The sequence below is a fragment of the Thamnophis sirtalis genome, unplaced genomic scaffold (genome assembly GCF_051295495.1).
Source record: "Thamnophis sirtalis isolate CommonGarterSnake01/CBP01778 unplaced genomic scaffold, rThaSir2_p1.2 scaffold_4, whole genome shotgun sequence".
Taxonomy (NCBI): Eukaryota; Metazoa; Chordata; class Lepidosauria; order Squamata; family Natricidae; genus Thamnophis; species Thamnophis sirtalis.
In genome coordinates, this window is record NW_028261384.1 from 19,226,359 (window position 1) to 19,238,763 (window position 12,405).

General features: G+C 37.1%; 1 protein-coding gene across 3 annotated transcripts in view; it reads left to right on the forward strand.

Annotated features, from left to right (window-relative positions):
• Positions 1–12,405, forward strand: part of PARD3 (par-3 family cell polarity regulator) — a 602,045-nt gene that overhangs the window by 567,456 nt on the left and 22,184 nt on the right. For all 3 annotated transcript variants that reach the window (XM_087712541.1, XM_087712540.1, XM_087712538.1), the window contains one exon: positions 5,811–5,925. In XM_087712541.1, the coding sequence (XP_087568667.1) occupies positions 5,811–5,925 (115 nt within the window). The remainder of the gene's footprint in view (positions 1–5,810; positions 5,926–12,405) is intronic.

Consider the following 12,405-nt stretch of genomic DNA (forward strand, 5'->3'; position numbering starts at 1 on the left):
CTTTAGATGGAAATTTGTCCATTGTGTGCATTTCAGTGATTTATATATAATGTGAAAATATATTTTTCTGTTATATTAAGTTGATCCATGAATTTTAGTACAAGAAAAAAGTAGGGGCATTAAGGGATATATATTCTAAGTAGTCATCTTGGAATATCTGAGTTAATAAACAGGGATTTTTATGTATCCTGTATAATGAAAGTAAATATGTACTGGGGAATAACATGCAAAGTAGAATTTAGATTTGCAAGTGTAATGCTCAGCATTCAAGAAGCTGTCCTTGTTAGAGAAACTAACTTTGCATGCATAATCAGTTTGAGCTAAAACATTTAGTTTGTGCATAATTTAATTCAAATGCTTATTCAACATGTGACATTTTTACTGTGAATTTGCAGCCCTAGGTTGCCCTTAAAACTCTATGCTGCTAGCTGATCAAATTAAAGACAGCATAAGTAAATTCAACAAAGACATTGCTCTTATCTGCAGATTAGTCATTTATTCTTGTTTTGTTATGAACGTTGCAGTCTTTCACGCATATCAAATTCTTTGTTCCAATGAAAATACGAGTTATATAATTTTAGAATGGTCCAGAAAATAACTTAAAACAAAACTGAATATCTAAAGATACAGTGTTTAGCTAGAAGGACTAAACAACATTTAGAAAGAGCTAAATGAAGTGTCAGCATCAAATCTTATTTGTCAACATTTGTACTTTTTTTTGCCTAATTTTTATGACACAGTCCAGTGATAAGAGATAATTTAAATATTTTACTTGGCAGGTACATAATTCAAAACAGTAATATATAACTGATCAATGTGATGTAGTTTCATCTATCCTAAAAGCTGTATAGCTTATGTAGCAGTAAAGATATGATGACAAAGATAAAGAAGAATGGAGAGGCACATTGAAAAGTGATTGTCTTTAATATCACTTTTATTTCAATTGTTTTCTGTTTGCTTCAAGGTCTCTTGGATGTTTTGAGGTAATTAAAATAATGGACAATTGCAACACTAGGTTTGTAACTTACTGTACACCACTGTAGTGCTAGAGAAAAACCATATAGCTAAAGGGTATATTGAAGAGCTACTGCAGCAGTTCTGCTAAACTCATATGGACAAACCAAATGCAGCAGAAGAAAAACAAAATTGCAATAAATATTTGGATGGATGAAAAAGCCTTCCATTATATGGAAAAAAGTAGTGGGTTAAGCTGTGCATTTCCCTAACTTATTTTATCCTCTTAAGATAAGAGAACTTGCAATAGCACTTAGACTTACAGTATATACTCCTTTATAGAGCTTTATAGCCCTCTCTAAGCGGTTTACAGAGTCAGCATATTGCCCCCAACAATCTGAGTCCTCATTTTACTGATTTCGGAAGGATGGAAGGCTGTGTCTACTTTGAGCCTGGTGAGATTCAGTCTGCCAAACGTCTGGCAGCTGGTGATCAGCAGAAGTAGCCTGCAGTATTGAACCTTAACCACTGCACCACCATGGCTCTTATCCAATTTAACGTAATTTAACGTAAATAACTCCAATTATTTAATGTAATTTAACTCCAATTTAATGTATCTAACATATAGGTTCCTCTCAACTTTGCCAACCATGCACCCTGTGACAGGATGTATTGGCAGCAGAGTGGAAGTGCCATCACTAATAAACAAGGCAACCTTTTAAAAATTCACTGTAAACGGCCTGTTTCTCTTTCATTTCTACCGGTAGATAAAGGATCCATCATAATCTTCCTTTCTTTGCATAAAATGAACTCCTTCAATGAGTCCAGAGCCTAAAATTAACACAAATTGAGATGGTTTGTTCACTAGTGGTAGGACTCAAAAACCCAATTTATAGGTAGTCCTTGCTTAATGAGTGGTCACTTAACAATTGTTTGAATTTATGAGAGATACCTCCCTCAAAGTTACTTCCATGATTTCTCATGGTTACACATCACCATTCCTATGGTCATATTTCAGGAACTTCGCAGTCAAGATACTTGCATAGTCCATTGTAGCATTCCATAGTCATGAGATTATGATTTACAATGTTTTTGCATGGAGTACTTGCTTAACGACCACTACAAAAAATGCAAGATGGAATCCAGTAACTTGGATACCCTGGCCTATGACTGTCATGACTTGCAATAGAAATCCCAGGGTCCATTATAGTTGCCTGTATTACATCCACATATTAGACTTAAAGACTTTTATGCTGCTGGAGAGATTATATGGAGATATATACTCTCTTTCTTTCTCCTCTTGTTGTACATTATTCTGTGTAGACAACTTCCACCGAAAAGAATTATTTGCTGAGTTTGTATTTGTTTGCTGAGTTTAGTATCCTACCTGTAATGTTATTGCTTGTTTGGCTTTATTGGAAGGATTCTTTTTGTTTTGTTTTTCTTCTTCTCAATCCAATATTTTTTTTTCCTTCCCAAAGCTTTAGTCATTCCTACTCAGTAACTTGTCGGTATCCACTTTATCACCCTGACATCTCTTTGTTCAGCAACTCCGTACTTCAGTGCATGACATCATAGTGAGATACCGCTTAATGATCTGAGTCTCTAAACACTATTGCTCTGAATTCTAGTTACAGAAAATATGTGACAGATTTGGCCTAGTTGAGCTTTGCTTACGCTGCTCTTTTCAGGACCAGGCAGGGGTTTGCACATGTCAGTCGCACTCATGAAACTGCTGAAGCTGCATTTTAGTAATGTGCATTTGGCAGACATCAAATGAGAAGGGGTGAATCTGGTGCAAGTTGCCCCATCACTAAGACGGTGAATCTGGCCTCAACTCACAAAGGGAATGAGTTTAGCCATTAAAGCATTTGATTTTATTGAATAACGTCAAGTTTTTTTTTTTATAAAGAGACAGGGCAAGAGATAGAGGAAGAAAATTGTCCCAGAATTAAACACGGATTCAGGAATATCGTTATGCTAGACATATCTACATCCAAGCAAAGAAACATTTAGTCAGATTAAAGACAAGCTATATGGACACTGAAGATAGGAATTTATGGTCCTGGCACTGTCTTTTATACTTTCTGAAATACCGTGTTTTTCAGAGTATAAGACATACTGTCAGCTCCAGCCAGCTCAGAGGTCTCAGAATCTGACATGTATCTTTTTCCCTCAAAAAAGAGAGTGAAAATTTGGGTCTGTCTTATACACTGAATATTTTTGGCCTCCTGAAACTCTGCCCCTTTGCAAAAATGGCCATGCATAGTCTTTAGGGGGCTTCCACAGTGTTGCTGGGGGCTAAGAAGGACAAAAATGAGAAAAAAATGGGTTGTTTTTTGCTCGTTTTCAAACCCTCCCCCCCCCAGCTGCCAGAAGCACTCTATAGGCCTCCTAAAGGCTATGCATGCCCTCTTTTTTGACAAAAAATGGGCCCGTTTTTGTGAAAAAACCGGGCCGTTTTTTTGAAAAAACTGAGCGTTTTTGTGAAAAAACGGACCATTTTTGGGAGGTCAGCAGGGTGCAAAAACTTTTTTAAAAAAATTTGCCTCTTCAAAATCTTGGTGTGTCTTATACTCCGGTTTGTCTTATACTCTGAAAAATACGGTGGACTTGAATACATGAAATAATGTTTCTTTCCTTAAAGTTTGTCTGCATTAAGATCTTCCATTGAAGCTTTAGCCCAAAAGTGGAACACTTTTTGCTCTAGTGGGGTACCTTTGCACTTCTCCGAGCAGGTTGTTGATGGTTCTATAAAATGATTGCATTACAAGTTTTCATATTCTCAAAACAGCTGGTGAGACAGAAAACAATCCATTCCATGGCCTCTCAACCTTTACCATTTTAGCTTTTCTGATCAGTACTGTCCTCTTTCAAATAAAACACTGTAATGATGTTTCCCGATCTTTCTACTCTTGTGACATCTATTAGGGAAGCAGTCCTTTTATTAACTTTTATATAGAAATTCATCCAGGTTCATGTTGTGTCCCTAAAGTTCCAAATAGGGTCTTTTTCTCCTTTGTGGCTACAGAATGATATAGGAACATCTATGATTTATCAAAAAAAATAAAATTTGTTACATGGATAAAATATTGAAATTATCTAACTGAGAGATTAAGGGGGTATAACAAGTGCTTTAAATATGAACCCCCAATAATTTAAAATGAAAACATTGTACTGCTAAAGAATAATATATGTAGGCCAGGGTTGAAATGAGGCATCCTTACTGGCACTGATGATATTACCTAGTTTACATCTTTAAGTAAACTTCTTCAAGATATTTACATCTTCAAATAAACATCCAAAGTCAGAGAACACCAAGAACCTCTGAAGAAAAATTATAGCTGGAGTGTCCAAATAAGATGCATGAGTCAACCTCAGCCTTTTAACTTTTTCTTTTCTTTCAGAAAATATGATAAATCTTTAGCTTGCGTAATTGTTCCTTGATGTCCCAGCTCTCTGTTCATTCACTCAGGAGTGGTGAAGAATTTCCAATGAGGAAGCAAAATTCATTTGCTATTTAGTTGATGTAAAATGGAAGGAGCATCATTGTTTCCATTGCATCTAACAAATAAACAAAAAATCTTGGATTTGCTTCGCCTGATTCTCTTTTTCTTTGTATGCTGGAGAGACAAGTTAGGGGTCCTTACAATAATCTATTTCTTGAGATTCTCAAAAATCTCAAAAGTAAGAACGCAAGGTTTTTATTGGTCATTGATATTATAAAAAAGCTTAATGTTTTGCCTATTGTTAAAATGCGCCGAATAATTTTAGATCATCCAAAAATAATACTGCAAACCTGAAGCTTCTTAACTGAAAAGTAATTCCACTGAATTTGATGGATTGTATTTCCAAAATAAGTGCGCAGAGAACTAAGCCTTCATATCAAGTCAAACTTTATTATGGCCTTTAGCTAGAAAGGAACATATCTTTTTTGGGAGCATGATATGATTCCTGAAAAATGTTGTACGGGTTTCACATGTTGAAATGTATCACATGCCTGTTAACCTTTTAATGCTAAACTGATAAGTTCAAACTACTTGTCAGAAGCAGACCTAAGTAGGGGGTTCTTGACAAGAAACATATTTTAATAGTGCCATCTGCAAATTAAGTTGAGGAAACCCATTGAAATGAAATTCAGACATCTGCAGAGCACCTGAAATGAGTAACAATTAACTGTCCCAGGGAGCTCTCCTAAAAATATGTTTGCCTTTCTTTTAAAAATCTTTAATGTAGTCTTCACATACCTGCATGCCTTAAATGCAGATAGTAATAGAAAAATGAATGGTCCAGTTTTGTTGGGGAAATTTTATTTGGGTTTAATCAACTGATAACATCTTTTGTATATAAAGCATGACTTGTGCCGATGTTTCTGCACATTCTGAATACCAGCTGGTAAATGTCAGAGAGCATGTTGGTCCAGTCGAGTTTTTGACCTGATGCAAGGATTCTTGTTACATTCTTATGAATTAGATGAACTGAAGAAAGCTTAGAAGATGTATATTTGTTTTAAGTTGTATTTACATTAAGAAGGGTTTTTTTCACCAAAATCTAAGCATTTGTGGTAAAATAACGAGACATATATGTACTGTATATATAGTTCTGATTTTTTATCCAGGAGGCTGTGAAAATCCATGCATAATGTATTCCTTATTACAGTAGCAACATAATAATGTGTGTATTCTTTATCCAAAGTTTTGTTTAATGTTGTATGGCATGCATATTTTAAGATGTTGTAAGAATTAGAATTAATTCTAAAATTCTTATTATAAGTACTAATTTCAACAGGACACGAAAACTTTAGGATTTGAAGAAATAAGTCATCACTTATGTTCTCTTGTCTTACTTTGTAACAGATCAGCTCCAAGCAATCATGACCGGATACAACGATTAAGACAAGAATTTCAACAAGCCAAGCAAGATGAGGATGTGGAAGATAGGAGGCGTACTTACAGCTTTGAACAACCATGGGTATGTTCCCACTATCTGAGTATAGCAAACAGCAAAGTCCCAAAGAAGCTATCTTAGATTAAGTCAAAACTAGACAGCTATTTTGTCTGTCAATAGTAGTTTAGGAGAGTTTCAGGATAGAATTGTTTTGGTCCTACCTAGAAATGCTAGAAAGTGCACCTTGTAATTTTTGCATGCAAACAAAACGTATTCCTCCATAGTTCTGTAGCCCATTCTTTGATTTGCTTAGGGTATTATCTTTAGTTCCTACTGGAAACTGATTCCATGTCTTGAATGACCTTTTAACCTATGACTCTTTGCCTTTCCATCTGTGGTGCAACATTCCTAATTTTGTTTTGGATTGTGCTCTGCCATCTGTCCCTTCTGTAAAAGGATATTGTCTGGCCTGTTGGAAGCCATTCCTGGGTCACACAATTGATGCTGACTAACTTATCTACCCTTTAAAGAATGTCTCTAGGGGATTTCTGTTGGCGACAGTGACAAGAACATGATTCTTTGCTTGTATAAACTGCATAGATTTAAATAAAACATGGTAGCATTCAAGATACCTTTACTGGTTTACTTGGATGCATTTTAAATGCAGTGTGTGTGTGTGTGTGTGTGTGTGTGTGTGTGCGTGCGTGTGTGCGCGCACGTGTGTGTGTGTGTGTGTGTGTGTGTGTGTGTGTGTGTGTGTGTTGCTGTCAATAAATAACATACATTGAATGGCACTACTAAATAGCTGCCAAAGTGTACAGGAACTTTTGTGTAGAATATGGGCTAGATTCTCAAACATTCAAATAGAAGATCCCACAGAAGATGATGGAGAAGAAAGCTAAGGTCCTGTGGGACTTCCAGATACAGACAGACAGGCAGGTAGGTACTGGCCAATCAACCAGATCACAGTAGCAGACAAGGACCAGAAGACAGTGATGGTGATAGATGTGATGGACCAAGTCACAGCAACACCAGGAAAAGGAGTATGAGAAGCTGGAGAAGTAGTAGGAGGAACTAAAGAGGATATGGAAAGTAAAGGCCAAAGTGGTCCCAGTGGTGATAGGAACAATTTGGGCTATGACTACTAAGCTGGGAGAGTAACTCCAACAGATCCCAGGAACAACGTCAGAGCTCTCCATCCAGAAGCGTGCAGTGATAGGAACAGCTAAGATCCTGCACAAAACCATTCTGCTCCAATGGCCCTGGTAGAGGATCCCAGATGGAGGCATACCACCCATAAGGATAAGAAGGGGCTTACTTTTGTATATAGGTATGTAGGTATAAATATATATGAGAAAGAAAATTATATGTCAAAACTTGCAGTTTGATTCTGGCCATCCAGCCAGAAGTTACCTTTGAAAAGGCTTTGTTCTCCAAATAACCATAGACTATTTATTTATTTTACTTTACTTATATGATTTTGCCTCTTGAGTCCAAAAAGACACCTTAGGTTTTTTTAAAAAAAATAGTTTTCATTAAGTGTAGAAGGGAAATGAATCAGGTTTTGAACCTCTGAGATTAAAATTTATCTCACTATTAAGAGAGAGGAACCAAAATTTGCTGGGCTACACCAAAATATAGGTGTATATGTTTATACCTATGTTACAAAACTAGCCCTTGAAGCAAGTTTTGAAATTAAAGAAAAAAAATCATGTTCAAAACTGGAAGAGAGGGAAACTTGTCCATATGCAAATTTATGCAGAATAGGCTCTGCTCCTTGCAGCTTCAAGCCTTATTCTCTGTGGTCTCAGCAATGTTCTCAGTTGATCAAGGATGCTTTTTAGTAACCTAAATTTTATTTATGTGGCAGCTGACATTGCTTAGGTATCTAAATGAAAAGAGAGGGAGAGCGATACTTAATTACTCTGTGGTTATGCTGCCAATTTGCTAACCTAAGGTATCAGAGTTTTCAGAAAGACCTATCAGCATATAATCCTGTAGAAGCTTGTAGTAACCAGGAAAGCTATGCCATAAACATATCTTCTTTGTTTTGTGTCTTATATGAAATCTGAATATTATTTCAAACTTTCTGTTTTCCTCTGAACTTCTCCTTTTCAAAGTGTTGATTTCAAATATAGCATTAGAGCCAAGGTGGCGCAGTGGTTAAATGCAGCACTGCAGGCTACTGCTAGATCAGCAGTTCAGCGGTTCAAATCCCACCGGCTCAGGGTTGACTCAGCCTTCCATCCTTTCGAGGTGGGTAAAATGAGGACCCAGATTGTTGGGGGCAATATGCTGACTCTCTGTAAACCGCTTAGAGAGGGCTGAAAGCCCTATGAAGCGGTATATAAGTCTACTGCTATTGCTATTGCTATTAAAAGTGTAGGGAGCCAACGAATATTGCACCAGCCTGCTTAAATCAGTTCCTTAAATCAAACTGAATAGAATAGAATAGAATAGAATTCTTTATTGGCCAAGTGTGATTGGACACACAAGGAATTTGTCTTTGGTGCATATGCTCTCAGTGTACATAAGTAGAATAAAATACATTCATCAAGAATAAAAAGATACAACATTTAGTGATAGTTAAGATTACTAATAAGTTATGAAATCGTACTAGTAAACAAATAAAAACAATATAAATTGAAAGATACAAGCAACATGGTTATAGTCATGTGGGAGGAGATAGACACTTGGAAGGAACAGAAGAATAATAGTAATACAGTCTTGGTAAATTATTTGACAGTGTTGTGGGAATTAGTTGTTAAGCAGAGTGATGACATTCGGAGGGAAATTGCAAAAGAAATACAGACTTCCTTTTAATGTTCTGTTATAAAATAACGTATGTTCTTCATTAATTAATGTAATGAAACATCCATACATATGTTATTTTAATGGGTAAGCTACTTTGCTGTTGGCCTCGTTAGATACAGAAAAGGAAATTCATTAACTTTTTTAAAAATATTTTCTGTAAAAAAGAAGAATAAGCCCCAAATGTGATAGTGAGGGATCTTAGGAAAACTATCTAGGAAAAATGAAAACCTTACTACTGTAAGTCAGGGCCCAAATGTTGTGAATCCAAATATGAACAGCACCCATAGCAACTTTAGACAGGCAACCATGGCATTCTTTATAAGCAATGACTGAGTGTGGACAATTATTTAGATGGCAGGTCGATTACCTCAAGAATGGAATAATTTCCTAAATTGTAGGTCAGCAGCTGACCTTTCTTTCTTTTTCTCTTTTTTCTACACAAACAATGGGGAGCTATCCCTCTCTGTAGTAATAATGCAAATGAGCTTAAAGTGTCTGAAATTGTGCTTGTATTTATCCTGAGCTTTGGTGATTCTTGGCTCTGGAGTGCACATGTACGTATACGTACAGACAAGCTCATTTAGCAAAGACCATGTATACCTTAGGATTAATTTTCTCCTTCTTGTGTATTCTAATCTAGATAAGATCACGATACTTGGGAGGGATAAAACAATGATCTCATCCCTTTTGAGATCACACAATATAGCTTTAGCACTGATGAACTAAAAATCCATCTCTTAAGCAGCATATGTGACTTCAGCCTGTTGGTTTAAAATGATAAAGGTGCTTGCTTCAAAATGCACCTAAATACCAAACGAGCTCCCCGCGGAGATCCGGACCCTCACCACCCTTCAGGCTTTCTGCAAAGCCATTAAACCTGGCTGTTCCGACAGGCCTGGGGCTGATAAGTTCCCATCCCCGCTCGAATTGTGTGGCTGTTGACTGCTTTTAAATTGTCTCTGTATTTTGTTCGCTTGTCCTTTGCTTTTTGTTTGTATTATTCCCTCCCCTTGGTTTGTTAGCCGCCCTGAGTCCCTTCGGAAATAGGGCGGCATACAAGTGAAATAAACCTTGAACCTTGAACCTTATCTGGCTTGGAGAGCTGCCCACTCCCCTTTTGCTCCTCTTTTATTTCCTCTTGGAGGGGCCATTCATCATCCACCTGAGGCCTGACTCCCAAGTCAACCCCTTTTCTTTAGCCGTTCCCTTTGTCTTGCAACTCTGCACATTTGCACACTGGGAACAGGCTCCAGCTGTTCGTCTGCCTTACTAATGTCTGACTCTGAAGGCGGCTGATAACTGTCGGACAGTCCTGGCCCCATCTCTGCCTCCAATGCAGAGCCTTCATCAGAGCCTTCCCAGACTCCAGGACTGGCCTATGTTCCTCCCCAACCTCCTCACTGTCCAAATCTGCTGCCAGCTTCGCTAGCCATTGGCAGGCTACAAGTTTATAACTTGGGTTACAGTTTAGCTGTTGGAAAAAGAAAATGACCCACACATCTGCCTGTTGTCAAAGTGGTATAGAATTTGATGGAATTAGAGAATGGTACCATGTGCTTTTTACAATGAGAGAGGGTGCAAAAGGCTTAGGACCAAGGGTTGTGAAACTCCCGGCCTACAGGCCGAAGAGTCATGCACAGGCCACGCCCATGCCTGATTTAGTGAAGGAGGGATAGTCCTGATATGTCATGTGACACTGCCATGACAACGTGAGTTTGACACCCCTGGCTTAGGACATAAATAAATTTACTTAAATGCTATAGAGAAAAAATTCTTGAGGGAAAGTAAAGGAAGCCAGCTTCCATTTGTAAAATAGCACCCCTCTCACTCCTCTGCAATTTTAATGTGGAGATTTTAAACTGAATTCTAACAGCAGAACAATGTATGCTGCCTCACCCATATTTTCCGGGATTTGATGCTTGATTATAAGGGTCCCATTTGGAACATAGCGAGCAAGCATTGATTATAAACTAGGTTTCATTATGACATCCTTGGCAGAATCTTTACCAATGGCTGAGGAAGAATGACACTTCTACCCCAAAATATCTGCTGGTCCAATACTTTGTGAATGCCTGTCTTGAAGGCAGTCAGTCCAGTAACTTTAATGAACATAGACATTCTTATTAAAAACTAAAATGACAGTTCCTGGAGACAGGTAGACAGTATACTTGAAGGGCACATGTGTCTAGGGCTTCATTCCTGTTAAAATTATGTTGTATCTTTTTTAGGTTCTTAGTCATAGGATCTTTTTAAGGGTGCAATTCAATCATGATTCTCTAATACAGTGTCTTGTATATAGTGGAAATAGCTTCACATGTGTCAGAGAGGAAAAATATCCCTTCTGCTTATGGCTGAATTACAACTCTTGTTAATTTTCTCCATTGGCCATGACAAATGACCATGCTAAGAGTTATACTCAAGTATTAAGAATCGGCCTTTGGTTTATACATAGCATATCTCTGATAAAATCATTGAATAAGGAAGTCTGTGTTGTGTGTTTTCAATGTGTGTGTGTGGGGGGGGGATTCCTCTGTGCTTTTGAGTCAAGGCTGATTCCTTATGACTGCCTGGACAAGTCCCTGCAATTTTCTGGGCAAGATTTCAAAAGTGGTTTGTGATTGCCTTCTTTCAAGGGCTATGAGAGGATGACTGGCCAAGGTCACCCAGCTGGCATTGTATGTCAAGTAGAATTTATGGTCCCTCAATTTCTAATCTGGTATCTTAACTTCTGCTTGTTTTAACTATCTGTCAGACCTCCTATAGGTCAGGAGATTCCAGGAACACTATGTTATTGTTGAAGAATACTTTTGAAGAAAGTTTTTGATTCATCTTATACTAAAGAAAATAAAGGCAGGATTCTTTAGAATTTCTTTTTCACACTTGTTCCAATTTTTGGATTGAATAATCTCTTTTTCAAGTCTCTCTAGCAGATAATTCCTTCTTCCCACTCTTAAAAGCTCTTTCATACTTTCCTGAAGGTCACTTTAAAATTCCTTAAACTATTCACAGCGGCACTCTATCATCTATCTGTCATTCATTCATGAATATGTATATATGTATATGTACATGTTCAAAACATTAAATAGTTTTGATAAGGAAAGGTAGGCAATGTCTTAAAGATGTCTTGCTCTCATGTCTCCATTGAAATAATCATTTGTGTTCTAGAAGTGAAATTAAAATGAACATTAATTTATTTTTCCTTCCGAACTATGTTTTGTAAAGTTGAGAGAGGAAGAACATTATTTGAAGCTTCTGTCCCTTATTGAGACACTGGTTCATATATTGATTCTGTATGTCAAATAACTTTATACAACCTTGGCACACTCCAGAATTGTGTGAACTCTAGAATTTTCATCCAGTGGTCATATTCTGAAGAGTTGAAGTTCACATTTTGAAAGAATACCCAGTTTGGGCCAAATTTTACATATGTTTCAATCAAAGTTGAGATGAGAAACCTTTTCTGATGCTGTTACCAATTAGCCATATGTGAGTGTAATCTGCCCACATGCTTGAACACACACTCTTGGTTCTCCTGAAGATGACAAGAAATTAGCTAACTGAAAGGGTTTATTTGAGCATATTTCATTTAGATTTACCAGAATAATGGCTATTCCATATCCTATTAAGTCTTCTGAAGGTTCTACACACCTTTTTTTTTTTATATTGTTATACATCTAATTGCGCAATTTTTTAAATAGTATGATGAGTGTATGGGACTGGTTGTGATTGAATGAATGGCCCACTTTTATT